The sequence below is a fragment of the Diospyros lotus genome, chromosome 15 (assembly GCF_014633365.1).
Source record: "Diospyros lotus cultivar Yz01 chromosome 15, ASM1463336v1, whole genome shotgun sequence".
Taxonomy (NCBI): domain Eukaryota; kingdom Viridiplantae; phylum Streptophyta; class Magnoliopsida; order Ericales; family Ebenaceae; genus Diospyros; species Diospyros lotus.
This window is the reverse complement of record NC_068352.1, coordinates 32,615,485-32,637,065: the sequence shown is the minus strand read 5'-3', so window position 1 is coordinate 32,637,065 and position 21,581 is coordinate 32,615,485. Positions and strand designations below refer to the sequence as shown.

At 38.3% G+C, this 21,581-nt stretch overlaps 2 protein-coding genes across 2 annotated transcripts in view; one reads left to right on the top strand and one right to left on the bottom strand.

Annotated features, from left to right (window-relative positions):
- The window catches only part of LOC127791537 (probable leucine-rich repeat receptor-like serine/threonine-protein kinase At3g14840), a 108,456-nt gene that overhangs the window by 15,293 nt on the left and 71,582 nt on the right, over positions 1-21,581 (top strand). The gene's annotated exons all lie outside the window — the stretch shown is intronic.
- The window catches only part of LOC127791539 (probable LRR receptor-like serine/threonine-protein kinase At1g53430), a 49,632-nt gene that overhangs the window by 2,211 nt on the left and 25,840 nt on the right, over positions 1-21,581 (bottom strand). The window contains exons 12-23 of the mRNA XM_052321464.1: positions 8,713-8,781; positions 8,515-8,580; positions 8,326-8,388; positions 8,210-8,248; positions 8,064-8,113; positions 7,573-7,958; positions 7,232-7,430; positions 7,054-7,158; positions 6,913-6,945; positions 1,434-1,552; positions 1,043-1,253; positions 731-968 (exon numbers count right to left, since the gene is read on the bottom strand). Of these exons, the coding sequence (XP_052177424.1) occupies positions 731-968; positions 1,043-1,253; positions 1,434-1,552; positions 6,913-6,945; positions 7,054-7,158; positions 7,232-7,430; positions 7,573-7,958; positions 8,064-8,113; positions 8,210-8,248; positions 8,326-8,388; positions 8,515-8,580; positions 8,713-8,781 (1,578 nt within the window). The remainder of the gene's footprint in view (positions 1-730; positions 969-1,042; positions 1,254-1,433; positions 1,553-6,912; positions 6,946-7,053; positions 7,159-7,231; positions 7,431-7,572; positions 7,959-8,063; positions 8,114-8,209; positions 8,249-8,325; positions 8,389-8,514; positions 8,581-8,712; positions 8,782-21,581) is intronic.

Sequence of the window (21,581 nt, the reverse complement as noted above, 5' to 3'; positions counted from 1 at the left end):
TCCCTATACTAGGGCAGTTAGAAAGGGAGAGAAAAAGAAGAAATCAGAACCCTGAATTTTAAATGTAATAATTTTTCAATCATTTTAATGAGCTGAGATTTATTAGTAATTTTGCTTCCAAGAAGTTCCTAAAAAATATCATGTTTTACTTTGAAATCAACAACCCCCCCCCCCCCCCTCCCCCCAAAAAGAAAAATAAATAAGTAAATAAAAGAGATTATCTGCCATGTTGGTCCAAGAGGTGAAATCGCTCATCCCGAGCGCCCCCCACACCCGGCCCAACAGAACGTGAGAGGAGGTTAATCAGGAGATTATCTACCATGTTGCTCATAGGAAAAAGTGAATCTTCATATCCTTTAGAACCACACATCCTCTAGTGGTGCATTTAGATATGAAATGATTTTTAAAAAAATCACATTGCTCCAAAGAGATGAAAGAAAAACATAAATGTTTTGGCCCTTTATTTCATATGCCAATATGGTTTACTAAAGCAATAACCCCGCCCTGGGGTTCAGAGGACAAGTCTTGCATATTTGGGAAAGAGGATAGCGATGGCAAGTTATAAGCTAGTTTATGTCAACTAACATCCACATGCCTACCAATCTGACTTATACCTTTCAAGTGAAAAATTAACTACAGCTGTGCTTGATGCCAATTAACACTTCAAATTCCAGACTGGAAAATCTTGAAAAGTCACATAGAAGGGGTGAAATGGAGGAGAAACACTCACATTGTTCCAGCAATTCGAGTGCTGATATGGGTGTTCTCCTCTTCATCAAGCTTGGCCAAACCAAAATCTGATATCTTTGCATTCAGATCCTCATCCAGCAGCACATTAGTGGCCTTAATGTCTCTATGAACAATTTTCAATCTGGATTCCTCGTGAAGATAAGCTAACCCTCTTGCTATTCCCAGGCATATCCTTTTTCTTGTTGTCCAGTCCAGTTTTATCCGGCCTTCCTCTCGACCTGGGGGGGGGACTTACTTTAGTATAATTAGCCATAACCACAATAGAATGGTGTAGATAAAATGAAACATTTACCAAATAGTGCACGGGCAAGACTATTGTTTTCCATGTATTCATATATTAGCAGCAACTGGTTTCCTTCAATACAACAGCCATAAAGCTTAACAAGATTTGGATGCTGTAATGCAGATATCATGCCTATTTCATTGACAAATTCCCGATTTCCTTGCCTCGATTTGGAGGAGAGCTGCTTAACAGCAATTACAGCACCATCTGATAGTATTCCCTGAGATCAAGCAGCACAAATGACAGGATTGTCATTTAAATATAACAAATAAAAGAAATCTTTTTACACTTTAGTGCAGCCTTTAGGATGTATGCTTGAAGGAAATATGCCATAAATGTTACATGACAATGTTGTCAGGTTGGCACCAGGGTGAAAATTAATAACTTGAAAGAATATAACCTTGTAAACAGGCCCAAATCCTCCTTCACCAATTTTGTTTGCAGGATCAAAGTTACCGGTTGCAGCCTTGATCTGTCTCAAGGTGAAATATCCTGTTTGCAGTTTGAGAGCTTGAAGATCTACAAGAAGGATAGGTAATAAATTGTTAGAATTATAGCATAGAAAGGAAGGTGCACACTTTCCTGTTTTTTAGAACTTAATAATGCCTCATTGATACTTGCTGATATATATACACAAAAGACATAATCCCATGATTTAAGGAGGGGCCATACCTATTACAACTTTCCCTTTAGCAGCCCTTACAAAAAACTTTCCATAAAACAAGGACATCCATTCCTTTTTACTAACCCTCCACAGCCAAATATCATTACAAATATTCTAATCTAACTTAGGAGTATTTAGAAAAACCTGACTTCAACACTCCTCCTCATGATTTTTCTTGGAGACTCCCAGTTTGACCCTTAAATCTTCAAACCTTCAGCTGCAAGTGACTTAGTCATAATGTCTGCAAGTTGGTTTTCTGAGCTGCAATGAATCAGCTGCACTTCACCTTCTTTTTCAGCTTGCCTGATGGCATGAAACTTGACATTTATGTGCTTTGTACGCCCATGTTGCACTGGATTTTTAGTCATTGAAATGGCTAATTTATTGTCAACTTGAATGACAGTAGCTTCCTGTTGAGTTTGAAACAAATCTGCCAAAACCTTCCTTAACCAAATGGCTTGGTTAGCAGCAGCAGCAGCAGCAGCAGCTATGTACTCTGCTTCTGCAGTTGACTGAGCAATAACATCTTGCTTCCTTGAAACCCATGAAAAAACTCCTGAACCCATAGAAAATACATAACCAGTGGTGCTTTTCATGTCATCAAGGCATCCTGCCTAGTCACTATCAGAAAACCCTTGCAGCTTTCCATTTTCTGCTGTTGTATACCAAATTCCAGAATCATAAGTACCTTTGACATACCTTAGGACTCTTTTAGCTGCCCCTAAATGAACCTGACCAGGTGATTGCATATACCTGGACAACACACTTGCTGCAAACATGATATCTGGTCTTGAAGCAGTTAAATACAAGAGGCTTCCCACCAAACTTCTATAATGGCTAGGATCCACATCTTCACCCTTTTCTGCTTTTGACAGCTTTCCATTTTGAGCCAGAGGTGTAGCAACAGATTTACACCTTTCCATATTAAACTTCTTCAACAAATCAAGTGCATACTTTCTTTGGGAAATGAAGATGCCAGCCGATGATTGGCTAATCTCCATCCCTAGAAAGTAGGTCATAAGCCCCAAGTCTGACATTTCGAATACAGCTTCCATTTCCTTCTTGAATTCAGCAATTAGCCTTGAATTACTTCCAGTTACTAACATATCATCAACATAGATAGATAAGATTAACAATTCTCCAGTTTCAAACCTTTTAACATAGAGTGTAGCTTCATTTTCACTTCTTGTGAAACCACAATGCAGCAGGTGTGAGTCTACTTTGCTGTACCAGGCTCTAGGAGCTTGTTTCAGGCCATACAAAGCCTTTTGTAACTTGTAAACCTTGTTCTCCATCCCTGAAACCTGAAACCCTTCTGGTTGCTCAACAAATAACTCCTCCTGCAGCTCACCATTCAAGAATGCTGACTTTACATCCAAGTGATACACTTCCCATTTCAAGTTAGCAACCAAAGCTAATAGCAACCTTATAGTTTCATGCCTTGCAACTGGTGCAAACGTGTCACCATAATCTACACCAGCTTGCTGTGAATATCCCTTGACAACAAGTCTAGCCTTGTGCTTGTGAATAGAGCCATCAGGATTCAACTTTGTCCTGAAAATCCACTTCACCCCCATCACATTTCTTACTTCAGGTCTGTCCACAAGCTGCCAAGTATTATTTTTCTCTATCATATCAATCTCCTCCTGCATTGCCAATCTCCATTCTTCATACTTTACTGCTTCAGCAAAGGAGGAAGGCTCCAAGGCTGCATAATTGCATTTCTCATATACCTCAGACAATGATTTTGTCTTGAGAATAGGAGAATCAGGAGGGGAATCAGCAGCCTTGTCAGAATTCATTCTAGAAGTCAAAACAGAAAGTTGTGGTGAATCAGATTTCCCTTCAGTTTTCTGCAAGAAAACTTTGTCTTTTTCAGCAAGACCTTTGTCCCAATTCCAGTGTAGAGACTCATCAATCACCACATCCCTGCTCACATAAACTTTTTGACTTTGCATATTATAAATCCTGTAGCCTTTTGACATGGATGAATAGCCCAAGAAAATTCCCACTTCAGCCTTCTGATCTAGCTTGCTTCTCTTTGCAGAGGGCACATGGACATAGCAAATTGAACCAAATGTCTTCAAGTGTTTGGCTGTTGGTTTTAACCCTGACCAAGTTTCCACTGGAGTCTTCCCATCCACTGATCTAGTAGGCAGCCTGTGGAGTAAATACACTGTTGTATGAATAGCCTCTGCCCAGAAATTCAAAGGCAAATTCTTTTCCACCATCATGCACCTTGCCATTTCCACAACAATTCTGTTCTTCCTCTCTGAAACTCCATTTTGCTGTGGTGAGTAGCTCACTGTTAGTTGATGACTAACACCCAAATCTGCACAAAACCTCTCAAATTCATGAGAAGTATACTCCTTCCCATTATCAGATCTCAAAGCCTTCAACTTGCATCCACTTTGAGTCTCAACCATAGTCTTAAACTTCTTAAACACAGAAAAGACATCTCCTTTGCTTCTCAAGAAATATACCCAAGTCATTCTAGTGAAATCATCAATAAAGAGCACAAAATACTTGTTTTGACTTAATGATTCTGTGCTCATTGGTCCACAAACATCTGTGTGCACTAATTCTAATTTCTTCTTAGCTCTCCATGTTGCACTAGCAGGAAATGTTTGTCTATGCATTTTTCCAAATTGACAAGAACCACACACATCACTAATCACTTGGATTTCAGGTAGGTCCCTTGTTAAATCATTTGCTTGCATATATTTCAAAGCAGCCAAATTAAAGTGCCCATACCTTCTGTGCCATACCACAGATTCATCTATCTTTGCAAAATTAGCACTATCACCAACAACATTCCAGTTTAAAGGAAAGGCCTTGTCAACCATAACCATTTTAGCAATCAAGCAATCATGAGGATCATAAATATAGCAGAATTTCCCTTTAAATGATAATGAGTACCCATTTGCAAGCATTTGAGCTACACTTAATAAATTCTGAGCTAAACAAGGTATAAATAGCACATCATGAATGTATTTAGTACCTTGCTTAGTGTTTACTGCCACTGAACCCTTTCCTTCTCCTTGAACCACCTGTCCATTTCCAAGCTTTACTCTTGTCTTCACAGACCTATCTAAATTGGAAAAAATCTGCTCATCTTTGGACATGTGACTAGTGCAGCCACTATCAATAAACCAAGTATGCTTATAGGAGTTTTGTGTTTCCTGGAAAGCCATAAACAGACTAGCAGATTCATTCTCCTGCTCATCTATAAAATTTGCTTGTTGTGTGGACTGACCTTGAGATTGACTTTGCTTGGCCCTACAATTTCTTTCTATGTGATCGGGCTTTTTGCAAAACCTGCATTCTATTTGAGGTTTTCCTTTGTACCAACAATCCTTTTCCAGATGATTGGTCCTTTGACAAGTGTTGCACGGTGGAAACTTGCCATTTTTTCCAAATTCCTTGGACCCCATAATACCTTTTCCCTTACCTCCTTTGTTTGATGTAGGCTGTTTTGAGTCTTTAGCAGGCTGTTTCCCTTTATGCCTGGCTTGAAATGCCCCTTCAGATACTTCTTCCTCACTTATACTTGTTCTCTGCTCTCGTGCTTGCAGTTTACTAATCAACTCAGCAATTGTTAAAGTCTTGAGATCACAAGATTCCTCAATGGCTGAAATCTTGGACTCAAATCTTGCTGGCAAACTGATTAGAATTTTTTCTACCACCTTACTATCTTCATAAGTCTCTCCAAACAGCCTTATCTTATTTACAAGCTCCATGAGCTTAGCAGAATAATCTTTCACCGTTTCACCTTCTTTCATCCTTAGCATTTCAAATTCACGTTTTAAAGTTAGGAGTTTAACAGCCCTTACCCTGTCACTTCCTTCAAATTCTGATCTTAGCTTTTCCCATGCTTCCTTAGGACTTTCACATGTCATTATTCTGGTGAAGATAACATCTGACAGTGCTGAATGAATGCATGTGAGAGCCTTTGGTTGTTTAGCTTTCTGTTCTTCATGATTCTTAATCTGAGCCATTGTTGGATTAGGCAGCAAAGGCGGAGGATCTGCTCCTACTTCCACTGCATCCCACAAATTTAAAGCCTTGAGGTATGTCTTCATCTTTATCACCCATATGTGATAATTTTCTCCTGTAAACATTGGAGGACCCGTCCCTAGGAAATTGCTGGAAGCCATCTCACTCTCTCAAGTGTTTGATCTCTCACCTCACAAACACTCTCAGAATTTTCCTCACAGATCCCTCAAGAAGACAGCTCTGATACCATTTGTTAGAATTATAGCATAGAAAGGAAGGTGCACACTTTCCTGTTTTTTAGAACTTAATAATGCCTCATTGATACTTGCTGATATATATACACAAAAGACAATCCCATGATTTAAGGAGGGGCCATACCTATTACAACTTTCCCTTTAGCAGCCCTTACAAAAAACTTTCCATAAAACAAGGACATCCATTCCTTTTTACTAACCCTCCACAGCCAAATATCATTACAAATATTCTAATCTAACTTAGGAGTATCTAGAAAAACCTGACTTCAACATAAATAACCCCGAGACATGAAAATCATTAGAACCTAGAAAAGAGATGAACCTAGAAAAGAGGTAGTTCTAGTTATAATCAAGAACAATTCATGCCAAGAGTAAGCCATAAAGTAGCGGGAAGACATGGAAATGAAGTCATCATTTCAAAAATTTGCTTAGAGTAGATATGGGCTAGTCCACTGTTCCATTTCATCATCAGCAGATGCTTCACAGAAATTCATTTAAAAAAATTAGTTTTTCCCTTTTTCCTATTGCATTCTACAAGATCAAATTGTACGCAGTGATTAACTTTTATGACCAGCATTTATCTTATTGCTACTAACCAGGAACTATGCCAACTTATATGCATTTACTAGTTTGTATCTTGTAATTTTTGGCATTTATAGAAGATACTCCAGAAGAAGAACTACTGCAAGGAGAGAGATGGTTAATGTTCAAATTTTTCAATTTGCATTATTGTATGTGAAGTAGCCAAAAACAGACAAATTTGAGCTATTCCTCTCATTAGTGTGAACTCTATTTTATGTGTTACAAAGGAAGAAAAGCTTCTGATTTTGCAAAAACTCTTGTCAATGTGAATTCTCAAAGTAAGTTCAAATCTCTAACCAAAGTCATCAACCAAACTCCCATTAGAAATGACATAGCTACAAGAGAAGAGTTGGATATGCAAGGATTCTGGATTCAGATATCACCTTTATCTTCAGGGTCCTTTCCACCAAGGTAACCTTTCATGCGGAGTACAAACAGGACGAAAGCGAGTGCCTTTCCACCAAGGTAACCTTTCATGCGGAGTACAAACAGGACGAAAGCGAGTGCCTTTCCACCAAGGTAACCTTTCATGCGGAGTACAAACAGGACGAAAGCGAGGACCACACATGAAGCAGCCACGATGCCAACAATTGCTCCAACTGATAATCCACCAGTATGAGGGTCAAAATCTACAAAAATGACAATTATTAGCCTTTTTACAAGCTAATAAAAGAAAAGAGCAATCCAGAATAGAAGATATACTTGGTGTCACTGAAATTGCAGATATAAGAGGTCCATATACACCTCTGTCAGGTATTGCAGTAGTCCCTTTCCCTAACCAGTAGAGGTGGATCTCAAGAGTGCTACCACTAACATAAACATCATTAAAGTCCCTGGTGATGCCAATGCCGACACCTTTAGCTTCCTCCATGATATTGAACTCTTTGAGAACCACAATTCCCTAAGGAAGAAGAGAAATTAAAGCTCGTAATAATAGCTAACATGATTTTCAGACAGTCCAAAAGGGAACTCATGTCTATATAGAGTAGATATATAGATACAAAATCATGCATGCATGTGCTATTGACATGCTGGCATCTTACTTGGATTGATACATCAAAAATGCGTTTCCCAGTACTGCTAAATGTCTGATCATTGGAATACATTATTTCAGCAAAATGGAGGCGCACTTTATAACTGCCCTTACGCAAGCAAAGCCCATAATACTTCAGTGAATTAGGGGTAAGGCGAGCTGTTCTATAGAAGTCTGCACCAGTTATATTCAAAGCAAATGAGTTATCGGCTCTATAACTTGCTTTTTCGGCTCCATAATTTTCTTTTTCCTTCTCTATGTAAAGTCCTGTGCTACTGTAAGCCCAGTTTGCTGAACAGAAGAAGTAAGATGGACCCCCCTTGGTTAAATCCTCTTCATAGTCATTCCCATCAAAATTCATTTTGCTGCCTCCGCAGTTGACAAACAAGGAATATTCTGTGCACAAAACGAAAATCATGACAGATATTTTTGCAAAAAATATAGAAGCAAACAGTTAGATGTTTGCACCATGTCATCATGGAAGAGCTTCTTAATACTTACGTCGGGGTGTCGTTGGGCAAGGAAGATCCTTCTTGAAGCACCAAGAAATCCTATAAATAAATTTAGGTTCAGTAGACATGAAAATTCTATCTAATGGTGTTTAAATAAATAAAATAGCAATACTTCGTAGAGTGTAACAAACTTACGAGTTGCTTTCTGCATATGAATGGCTGGAAACCAAATTCCTGTCAGCAATTAAAGAACGGAGTTAAATTATGGCTGATTTGAAAGAATATAAGACAAATAACAGAAAAACACTTACAGCGTCATTGATGTCTCGCAACTAGACACCGGCGACCCTGACAAGTTGTTGTAAGATAGATCGCTGCAACAGAAATTGGCATGACATTTGATATAAATTTCCTACTGATCAATGTGAACCTTACTACGCTTTGAGATGCATGTTTGGATTGAGGGAAAAGAAAATAGAAAAAGTTGGAAAAGTACTAACATATATCTTTGGCCGTTCATGGTCCAATTGGGTATTGCTTCACTTAGTGAGTTGTTGGTCAGAAGCCTACATTCACAGTCAATATTATATCTCAAATTCACCATAAATCAATTATCGACAAGCAGCTACAGAAAGTAGCAAAGGAGTTGCAGACTATGAGAAGTTAGACATTAAACTATTCCAAAAGTAATTACTGACAAATGCTTCAGTTTCAGATTGTCAAGTGTTCCTGGGATTCGACCGGTCAACTTATTAAAGCTCAGGTCTCTGCAAGTAAGAATCACCAGTTACCCAATTGAAATGGAGTTACCTTCCAGAAAGGGGAAAAAATAGAACGCATATCCAAACCAAACAAACCTACCATAGATGGAAACTCATGGAATAGTAAAGATGCGAGGAAAAAACATACTGTCTGAGCAAAACTTTTGTTTCTCAAAATTGTAAAAGGTTGTACATGCAGATGGGGAAAGAAGTTTAGATTTGTAACACCATACATGCACTTCAAAAATCTTAAGATGTCTGATTCAACTCAATAATTGGTAAACATTAGCTGATGTCTTTGTCCTAAATTGTTAACTACTATCTCATTTAAAAATTTAAATTGTTAAATAGAACTCATCTTCTATGTTATTTTACTCTCAACAATTTACATATCCAGCTGGTTGTAGTCTATAGGGATTTAATTGCTTAAAAGTTAATTTTCTTTTCTTTTTTAAATCATAAGAAAATTACTCTACAGTTAATTATCTATAGAGTTTCTCTCTTGTGACAATTAATTTTCATAGACTAGATAATACAGATAACGTGACATGCAACTGAATTGATTTGCTAAACTATACTTTAATGGTACATGCATAAATTTGGTTTTATATTGTTGAATTTTGACTAAGTAGCTGCTGATATGGTTTGAAGAAGTCAAAATAAATTAGAATTATCCATAACCAATAAATAAGCAAATATCCGATATTGTTTGTTAGTTGTTTTGACTAGATATTATGCCATATTATTCTCCTCTTTATGCTCATTTCAATTTACATTTTAATTGTATAAATTGGAGTTACGATTGAATAAAATATACGACTTTCGCTTTGATATTTTTTTTCTTTCCATTTTCTTCTTTCTTCATAAAATGCCAACAAGTGGTATCAGAACTTTTTTCTTGAGGGACCTGTGAGTTGAGAGAAACAAGAAAAAAAAAAATCATATTCACAAACACTCAAATTCAAGCCAACAATTTTCAAAGATGGACGTAGAATCAAGTCACGGAATGACGGCAACACCGATATTTGGTGGCGACAACTATCAAGTATGGGTTATTAAAATGAAAGTCCATCTCAAGGCACTAAATCTTTGGGAAGCAGTTGAGGAAGATTACGTAGTCGTTGATTTACTGGCCAATCCAACTGTGAACCAAATAAAGATTCACAAGGAGAGGAAGACAAGGAAGGCTAAAGCCATGGCCTACTTGTATGCTGCAGTTTCTCCTAATATTTTCACAAAAATCATGAACCCGTCTTCAGCAAAAACCATTTGGGATCATCTCAAAGAAGAATACCAAGGCAATGAACGAGTAAAGAATATGCAAGTGTTAAACTTGATCAGAGAGTTTGAAATGCAAAGAATGAAGGAGTCAGAAACTATGAAGGAGTACACTGACATGTTGCTTAGCCTTGCTAACAAAGTGAGGTTGTTAGGTAAGGATTTTCCTGATCAAAGAATCGTTGAAAAAATACTTGTCACACTTCTAGAGAGGTATGAAGTCATTATCTCTTCTCTAGAAAATGCAAAAGATCTGTCAAGCATTTCCTTGGCAGAGTTACTTAATGCTTTACAGGCTCAAGAACAAATAAGGCTTGTGAGAATAGGAGGAGCCGTCGAAGGAGCTTTCTAGGCACAAACAAGGCCCACTAGTGAAAAAAAGGTTTGGAATCACAACAAGAAGCTTGCAAATGTTGGAAACAACAATAGTGGAAATTATCCACCTTGCCCTTACTGCAAAAAAACCAATCATCCACAACACAAGTGTTGGTGGAGGCCTGATGTAAAGTGCAACAAATGTGGTCAATTAGGTCATATCACAATTGTGTGCAGATCACAACAACAAGAAGGAGAAGCTAGAGCTACTACTGACCAACATGAAGAGGAGAAGTTATTTTAACTCTACTAAAAAAAAACCATATCCAAAAAAAAAATGTCTATACCAAAAAAAAAAAAAAAAATGCCTATGCCCCAAAACCCATAACCATACCTATGCCTCACAACTATAAAATCATAAAATGCTCATATGCTATATTCAAGTCATGCCAAAATTAAAATACTTTGCATTTGCAGCCTCAAAGTCAAGGAGGAGTGTTGAATTTTGACTTAATAACTGCTGATATGGTTTGAAGAAGTCAAAATAAATTAGAATTATTCATAATCAATAAATTAGCAAATATCCGATATTATTTTTTAATTGTTTTGACTAGATATTATGTCATATTATTTTTCTCTTTATGCACATTTCAATTTATATTTTAATTATATAAATTAAAATTTATAATTAAATAAAATATACAACTTTCACTTTAATATTTTTTTTTTCTTTCTATTTTCTTCTTTCTTCATGAAATGCCAACATATATTGTCGAGGCAATCTCTTAGCTGTTGCTGCGTGGCCAATTTGTAGGTGCACTAAAGTCAAATTCCTAGCCGTTATCATTTTTTATTTGAGCTTTTAAGTTAACTTTTAATATAAAAATTATTTAATATTAAAATTAATAACGTATTTAGATAAATATATTTTTAAGTTATTAATTAATAATTATATGTTTGATATAAGTTGTCAGAACTTAACAAAAAAAATTAAAATAAACATAATGTTGAATAACATAAATAAAATTCATAAAAATATTATTTTTTATAAAAAAAGATTATAAATTAATTTTTAATTTATAAAATACTTACAATTATAAGTTGATAAATTATACATAATTATTAAAAAAATATATTAATATAATATTTTATGTTTATAAATTTAGGTTTAATTCATAAAAATATTAAATATATATGTTGAGACATTATATAAAATTTTTTATTTTTATATTTTATCAATACATTTAAAGCATTAATATTGAAATAAATTATTTCTAAAATATTTATTTGTTTGGTCTATATTACTAAATTATAAAATCCAATAAGACTATTTAATTAATAATTAAATAAAATTAATAATTACAAAATCCAAATTCATGATCTGGAAGCAGAGGCAATGGAGGAGGGTCGACGGTGTTGGGCAGCTTGTGGCGACAGATCTGGAAGCAAATGTGATGATGGCGCGACCCACTAACTCGATGGCGATTTGCGACGACCCAACTAGATGACGACGACGACGACAATTATGGAAGAGAGGCGATGGTGGCAGTCACGGTAATAGCAAAAGCGAAAGGAAGATGGGAGAAGAGGAAGAGGTAACGTTAATAATAAAGGGACAAGGGTGTAAATATTAAAAATAATTAAGGCTAAAATAGTAAATGAGTCAATCAACGCAATAAGCTAGTGACAGCATTTTTTCAAAAATTGGGGACACAAGAAAAAGAAAAAGATGCTACATAACTTATAAGCTATTTATAGCGGTCAAACCGCTTTAGCCAAACACTCTCATGGAAGAAAAGTGTGAGAAGTAATTTTTGTACGTTTCACACCAATAATACAAGATCGGTGTTCTTTGGGAACGATTCTTATCTGGGTTTCTAGAAGAACTGCTATTTACTCCAGCTTTTTCCTCTTAAACTTCGCTTCTGCTCTGCAGCAGAAGATCCTTGTGATATCCTAGGGTGCTCTCATCTCTTTGCCATACCCAAGAAACTCCCCACCACATACGATCGCAATGGCTCCTCCTTTCACATCGAACAGCCACCACCTCCTTTGGTTCTCTGGCGCTGATGGGATGACGATCCATCAGATTCGCTGCCCCAGGTCGCCGTCACCGACACCTCCAGATCTGCAGCTCCATCGCCGATAACGGTCTTCGCAGACAACCAACAGGTCTTTTCTTTGACCTCTCCATTACCTTTGGTCGCCGTCGTCCTCCATTCTTCGACATGCCTGGATCTGACTTATCGCCTCGCCAAACCAGCCGCTGCCATCAAATTTGACCTTTCTTGTCAGATTTAGCCATTGTCGACCTTAGGTCGTACTTCTCAATGCTCACTGACACCACCATTGCCCCTTTTATCAGGCAATTGTCGTTAGATTTGGACCCTAGGATATCAACTCAGGAACACAGATAACACTAAAGCTTTTTGCCTCCAACTATCAAGCATGGCGTCGACAAGTGCGTTACCTCTTATCTAGCATGAAACTTTTTGGTTATATGGATGGGTTATTTTCTGGATCTGGAATGGTGGCACCATCCGAGATCACTTAGGATGGTGCCACTATTCCAAATCCAGAATATAAGTTGTGGTCCTGTCAAGACCAGCTCATCCTCTATGAATGAAGGAGTTAGTATAGCTATTTCGACTTGCGAGACCTCTCGTCAACTGTGGATGGCTCTTGAAGCCAAATAAGCGAATCCATCACATTCTCATCTTATGTCTCTCAAAAACCAACTCCAACGAAACCGCAAAGGCTCTCGGTCTATCACAAAATACCTATTCTTTGTCAAGCGAATTATTAATGAATTATCTATCATTGATCATATAATCTCAGATGATGACATAACTCTTTATGTGTTAAATGGTTTAGGTGCTAAATACAGAGACATTGCTGCCTCCATCCGCACCAGAGACTGTCCATTCTTATTTGAAGAACTACATAGTCATTTAATTACGCACGAGGAATACTTGAAACGTGATGATTCCCCATCTGAAATCTCCATTCTCAATGCCAACAGTTATCAAAAACCTATCACTACCAGCAAGCAGTTTCCGTTCAATACCTCAAACTAGCATAGCAATGGTGGGATCTATTCTCGCAATCCAAATGGTAATGGCTCATTCTCGCAAAGTCACGGCTATAATCATAGCCAAGGTGCCCAACAACGCATACATCTTTCTTGTCTAGAAAGTCGCAGCAACAAGCCACCTCCCAAATGCCAATTTTGTAACCTCCAGGGACATATAGCCAAATACTGCTTGTGGCTAATTCAAAGCTCTCCCGGGCCATCTGCCAATTTTGCGGCCTCTCACACCCCATCTTCAACCAATTAGGTGCTTGACATAGGAGCAAGTCACCATATCACAAGTGATCTCTATAATCTTAGTCTCCACTCTCATTATGATGGCCCTGATGAAGTAACAATAGGAGATGGTATAGGTTTGCCAATTACTCATGTTGGTTTTGCAAAAATTTTGATTCCTACTTTTGCCTTTAACTTGCATGATGTTCTATGTGTTCCAAAAAGCTCGTCACAATCTTATCTCTATTTCTAAATTTTGTCAAACCAACAACGTTTTTGTTGAATTTCACCCTTTTTCTTTTTGTGTAAAGGATCGTACAACAGGGGCGACATTGCTGCACAATCAAAGTGGTGGCGATCTCTACACTCTCAACCTACACTAAAGCATTCACCACCTTCGAGATTGTTGTTTTTTGTTTCCCAAAGAGGCCCAAGGCTATGATGAATATTCGGGTTTATCTTCATAGGTTTCGGCCCGGGATTGAAGTATCTTCTAATATACCACTCATTGGCAGCTCATTAAAAAGTCGGGCCATAAGCCCTTAATTAAGCTTTTAGAGGAGAAATGGGCTGAGCCCATTTGCTCAAGACTTAAGGAAGATCAAGCCCAAGCCAAATGGCCCATTAGCCTTGCCCTAGCACCGTTATATTTAAGGCCTTTTTTCTGCCTTATTTCCCCTCATTTGGCGGCCGAACACTCTCTCTCATTCTCTCTTTCCTCTCTCAATATTCTCCCTCTTGATGGCCGATCTTCGTGAGTTGATTCTTCCCTTTTCTGCCAGATCTACTTCTCATGGCAGTGAATCTTCCTTTCCTTTGGAAAGCCCTGGTCGATCGGTGAGTAGCCTATATTTATTTGGTTCGGCAGATCTCTTTTGGGGTAAGCTTTTCTGGACTGTTCTTCACCTTATATCTGTGTGATCGTTCTTTCTCCTTGGTGGATCTGGTGGTGAGCGTAACCTGTGTGGTTTTGGGGAGAAGCCTTGGTGTTTTGGCCGAGAGGGTTTTGGGCTCCTATTTGGGGGTTTCAGTGGCTTGTTCCTTGTGTGCTTCTGTGAGGCTTGGTGTCCCTATTTTCTGGAGTTACGTGGGTGGTACACACTTGGACAGACCCAGATCTGAGCCTTGACGAGTTATTTTACAGGGAGTTTCTTTTACTATTACTCTTTGTGTTCTTGACTGGTTTTTTCGATACCTCTTTGGTTTTGCTTATATTTGTACTAAACCTTTGTTTTGGTAAGTGATCTTCCGTAACAGAGACCAATTGCTCTCTCAACCGCTCACTCCACTCCAATCCTCTAGTGTGTTCGCCTTGGCTACCCATCCCTAAAAATCCTACATGTTCTCAAGGACAATGACTCCATCAAGTCCAAAACTCATTTTCACTATTCTGCTTGTCAATTGAATAAGAGCCATAAATTACCATTTATTGAATCCTCTATCACATAGACCTCACCATTAGAACTTCTTTATTCTAATGTATGGGGACCTTCCCCAATTACTTTAATCAATGAATTCCATCATTTCACTCGATATGTCTGGTTATTTCTGATGAAATTCAAAAATGAAGTGTTTTACATTTTTTAAAAATTTCATACTCAAGTGAAATCTTTCTTTCCTCACAAAATCCGCTCTATTTATACTGATGGGGGCACTGAATACACAAAACTCAAATCTTTCTTTCAAACCCATGGCATTTTACATTATATTCCCCACCATACACTTCTGATCATATCGATCTTTCCAAACACAAACATTGCCACATTGTTGAAACAACACAGTTGCACTCCTCACTTATGCCTCAATGCCTCCAAAATTTTGGTGTTATGCTTTCCAAACAGTTGTGTACCTCATCAATTGCATGCCCACCCCAACTCTATAAAATAACAGCTTTTTTTTCTGAACTCTCTCACAAGCCACCACCATACACTACCCTAAAGGTATTTGGATGTCTTTGTTATCCTTGGCTTTGTCCTTTTCAAATCATAAACTTGATCGCTGTAGCACTCCTTGTATCTTTCTTAACTATTCTCCCCAGCACCATGCCTACAAATGCCTTGACCAAGTCCACCACAAAATTTACCTTCCCCGACATGTGGTATTCTTTGAAACTAAATTTCCATTCCCTTTTTGTTCAAAATCCACACCATTACCCTATGGGCCCACGCCTGCTTTTACTCTGCCAATGTCCTTATCCTCCACGACACATCAAGATTCCAATCCCACTCAAACTCTTGGATCTCATCCCTTATTTCAACGTCACTTATCCCTCAATTCTCTACCCTCATGCCCATCCCTTCCTTATTCAACCAATCACCTTCAAACAACATCCATTCCAAGCTAACTAACCTCCAACCATGCTTGTTGATACCATCTCCTTGCCTGCCAATGACTTATCATCATCCTATGCTTTGCCACTACTTGTTCGTGCATCACTGATAGTTCCCTCAAGGCCCGTTACTCGATCCATGCACAATATTCACAAGCCTAATAAAAAATTCCTAATAACCACCAAATATCCTTTTCCACCCCATGTTGAACCAACATGTGTTTTTGAGGCAATGAAGTCTCCTGAATGGTGTGAGGCTATGAGAAATGAATTAAATGCCCTGCTTGCACAAGGTACTTAGGATCTAGTTCAGCGAAATTAATCTCAATATATTATTGGTTGCAAATGGGTTTTTCGTATCAAAAGAAACCCATATGGCTCAATTTTCTAGTATAAAGCGAGACTAATGGCCAAGGGATTCCATCAATTACCAAGCCTTAACTACATACAAACCTTCAGTTCAGTTAATAAACCTACCACAGTTCGCTTAGTACTCTCTATTATTCTCTAATCCCGTTGGGTCATTAGACAATTGGATGTGAATAATGTGTTCCTTCATGGTCATTTGAATGAAGAAGTGTACATGGCTCAACCACCTGGATTCATCACTCTTAAAATTGCTACCCATGTTTATCGTTTAAAGAAATCAATTTATGGGCTCAAGCAAGCCCCCCGAGCCTGGTTCACTGCTCTACACTTATTTTTATGCTCAGATGGCTTTCATGCCTCCAAATTTGACTCATCACTTTTCATTATCAATAAGGTAACTAGTTTCTTTATGCTCTTGTATACGTGGATTACATTCTAATTACTAACTCTTCCATTTTTGCCATTGATCATTGCATATCTTATTTGGCCACGCAATTTCACATCAAAGATTTGGGCTTTTTTTATTTTTTTCTAGGCATCGAGGCCATTCCTACCAAGACTGGTATTTTTCTCAATCAACATAAATACATTTGTGATCTTCTTGAACGGACAAAAATGGTATAAGAAAAAGAGGTTCAAACTCCACTTTCAACCAACACTTCTCTCAACTTGCATGATGGTACTACAGTTGTCACAACCCAGAATCCGGGCCGTGACTGGCACCATCCCCTAGAAGCCACAAACTCCAATAGCGAATAGTAAGCTTTACAATACATATAATCCTTCAAACGTTTAACAATCTCATTAATTTTATTTAAGGGTTTTACTAATTACACTTTCGACCCTCTAACGACATAATTATTTATCATCAAGTCACTCAAAACATCAATTTCTCGAAATTAATAACCGATAATTACTTAATAAAGACTGATTTCGCCCCAGTGTCTTCACTAGGCCCTTGTTTCATCCTGAAACCATTTCAGAGTTGATTTTTATGAAAAACCAAAGCCCCCCTAGGGTTTCGTTGATTTTTCAAGAGTCCCCTATGATAATTCAATTTTTTAGCCTAAATCATAGCTACATTTTAACTGTACCGAAAATTATTTTGATTCCGATTTCTTTTAATACCATAAATTCTATCTCAGGATGCTCGTCAATGCCGTATCATTTTCTTTACACAATTACACTTCGGGGCATTCTCTACAGTCGATTCGGTCAATTTTTCGGACTATTTAGATACCAATCTTCCCTGAAATTTTATTTTTTTCTAATAAAATACTTATTCTTAAATAACCCAAATTTCTTGGGTATTACATTCACCATTCCTTAAAGAAATTTCGTCCTCAAAATTTTCATCTGACTGATCAAGTAATTAAGACAAAACTCACCTTATTACTTGAACACGTCGATCACATATCGATTCGATCGTTAACAACCATCCTGAGTTTGTATTCATTACACATCCCATGCCTACGAGCATGCCGTGTTTATTCACAAAAATTACTGTTGTGGTCCTTTACAAGTGACCACACATTCCCTAACATTTTAGGCACACATATCCTACCCTGACACTTGAGAGTGCCAACTCACATCTAAGTAATCAAAACCCTTGGGCTGGCCATAATCATCAATCCATAGACAAATACATTTGTCAATCACACATGCCTTCCGTATCTTGTTCACCAGATCCAGCTAAACCGTCAGGCCAGTGATAAAAACAAATGATCCATTCGGCATTACACTTACAGTTAGCAGGCTAAAAGTCTTCAACAATTGCCACTCACAGCTATCCACCCAATCACAGTAGACATACTCCTACTCAAAGCGTCGGGCATCTCTCTGCCACGCCCCAGGTGATATAAAGTAGTGCAGTCGTAGCCCTCAAGGAACTCCATCCATCATTGTTGTTTCATATTCAGCTCCTTTTGTGAGAACACATACCTTAGGCTTCTTCATGGTTTGTGAGCACGTCAAATGTCTCACCATACCGGTAATGCCCCCATAACCTCAAGAGCACTACCCTAGCTGCCACTCCAAGTCATATATTGGGTGGTTCTCGTTGTGCCTTGGTGTGATCCATACCTAATCATTTGCTCATGTTTCACTAACATGTAACCCGATCCTTTGAGCTATCACAAGCTCTCACTGCATCTGACAGATTATTCTCATTAGACTTATCTCATGAGTCATATTATAGGCACAACTATTCCAAAGTGTCCCATCACGAACCTCTAACAACAGCTTGTTAAAACATCTTATTTCGAAACATCCTAACATCCTATTTCGAAACCTGATTCCTAGAATTTTATTTCGAACCTTATGTTGCTCCATGTTTTGAAACATAGGGTCAGGACTATAAATACCCGAAAAGTCCCGAACTCAACTTTCGCGTGTCCGGATAATTTTTTTCTTCTTGCCAAAATCTCCAGAATAATAAAACACGTTTTTTCAAAAAAAAAAAAAAAATTCTTCCCTTCTTCTTCCTTTTTCCTCTATTCTTCTTCTCGCCCACCGACTGCACATAGCTCGACCATCTCCGGCCTCCGCTGCAGCTGCTATGTTCGCTGCCAGCCAGCTCCATCGACCCTTCGATCGCACCACCGGCTGACGCCTTTGCTGCCTCGATCTCTTACGCGCACATCATCCCTAGTCGTTGCAATCAGCTGCCATCGCCTCCGACTGCTGCCTTCCACCAGCCAGATCTGGCCACGCCGCCGCCTGCTCCTTCACAACCATTGACCATCGCCCCGCTTTCCCTAGACATCACTGCGACGATCGCCGCCTCTGTCAACCATCAACGTTACTGCCCGCTGTTGTTAGATCGGAACCAGATCTGGGTCGATCTGACCCTACCCGACCCTATTTAGGTCCGACCCATCCAATTATATCTGATCCATATCTAATTTGACCCATCCAATTAGATCTGACCCATATCTAATTTGTCTAGATCTGAGCCAGAACCTAGATCCAATATGCCAAGGCACAACATACCAAGACCCTAGTCTTGATGTGGTGTCTGCATGGTCTTATATGCCCAATGCCCCCTATGGTGCTTCTTTGCCCCTTACTTCATCCATGAGGAATGAGCTATTGACTTTTCTGCCATCCACAGAGTTTTTGGTGTCAACAATGCCTTCTTCCTTTTGTTCCAATTTCTAACAAGGGATCGATCAGAGGCAACCGTTTCACTTACTATTAAAGTTTTAACTCGGCTTTAAGATCCCATCTATGGTTGTGTATCTTACATTCTTGCTCTTCAACAACAGGTCAATGATTTGCAATCTTATTGAGCTCATTTGCAGGATTTACTTTTTGCGACCTATCTTGCACATCCCAACATGTCCCAGATTGGTCTCTTTTATAACCTGATCAAAACCCAAACTGGAGCTCCGATCTTCCCATCATCCCAGATGACGTCTCTCATCCTAGTTTCCCAGATGCTACTCTTCTAGCTTATCCTGGTGAAACTAGGAGTAGCCAGATGCCACCTCGAGATGACATCGATGAGCTAGGATCAGTTGTGTTTGGAAATCATCGTCGTCATTGAGCATCAGCAACTTTATCAATTCTATAGTTTGCCTTTTTCTTTTGAATAATTGTATGGCTTGATCTCTTGTAATCGTATTGAACATATGGAATGAATATTATATTTTTGGTATTTTAGTGTCTCATTCCCTTGTCTTACCCTCGATTGCATATTGATCATAAAATATCTCAGCCTCTTGCAGCTGTTTAATAATTTATTAAATTGAGGTAAAAATATTGGCTCTTAATTATCACCGATAGTTCACGTCTTCAATCAAGTCACAGATAGCTAAGCATTCAATAACCTCAAGCTATCATTGGCAATTTCATCATTAAGAAATAATCGTGTTAATTCTTCCGTGAATATATCCTAGTATTTTCCATTTTTCTTACGGCTTTTCACTGACCGTAAGTGCCTATACCTTATATCAATAGGCTCTTTATTTTCATAACTTGCTAACATCAATTTAATGATTGCTTAGCTACACATCTCCCAATTTGCCCACCAGGGCTATCTAGACTAATCGTCTAGCCATACGAGAGTTACATTCACCAAAGTCAAAAATCTCGAATCTTTAATCAATTTAGGTTTGCAGCTTCTCCTACTGTGACCCATCATCCTAGCACATTGCTCGATCACGTCAAAGATTTCACACAATTTTCAAGACGATAATCCATAACTTTTCTTCTAGCTAGAGTAAGTAGGTACTCCAATCCTTGCTGGATTTGTTTTGAAAATTCTAAAGTTTCATCATAGATCCTCAATAGCCCTTAAAATCACCTTTAGGAAATTCCTCTGGAATCCTAACCCGATTTATCTCCAAAGATCCCGAATCAGATCACGATATTTGGTTCTAATCATCTTCTAGAAACTCGTGAATAATTGAACCTCAAAAACTCCCAAGGACTCTTTGCCTAAGGATGCCTCAATCCTCAAATAATAATTCAGGTCCCCATACAGTTGCACAAGACACAACCCATTCACGTATCCCTTCTCACAGACTTTTGAATCCTCAAGCCCACTCGGCATATTAAATCGTAGTCACAACCTTTGTTGACTAGGTTTCCCATCATTCATTTTTACGTTGCTATGACCTATCAAGCAACTCTTTGCATTTTCGATACCTGAACCTTACTTTTAACCGAGATTGTCTTCTCACAACTTGCTGTCAAGGTTTTTAACTAGCCATGTTCTACTACTCGAAATCTTATTTATCAAAAATCCACCGACTCTCTCATTTTGTTCTTTGGATCCAGCTGATTATCGGCACACGACCATTAGTTCCTCATAAGTACTACACTTACCTTCAGTCAACACCCAAATTGTCATCATCACTTCAATCGCATAGTAGGCTTACTCCTACATCAAGCGTCTCGACCCTCACGCGGGTACGCCTCGAGTGATACTGCACAGTCTTGTCGTAGTCCTCCAAGAACTATCATTCGTTGTTGCTTCCACGAGTCTAACTCCTTCCTTAAGAACATTCATTCTAGGCACTCATTGCGGCCAGTGATTTCATCACCTCATAGGTAGCGCCTATATACATCAATTATACCATGTTCATTTCACACATTAGGTATCTCTTCCTAAACAACCTAACTCTTTCCTTGAGGCAAATGCAAACACGACCATCTCATGATCTCACTTAACAATGCCATACTAGACATCAAGGTTAATCTTCC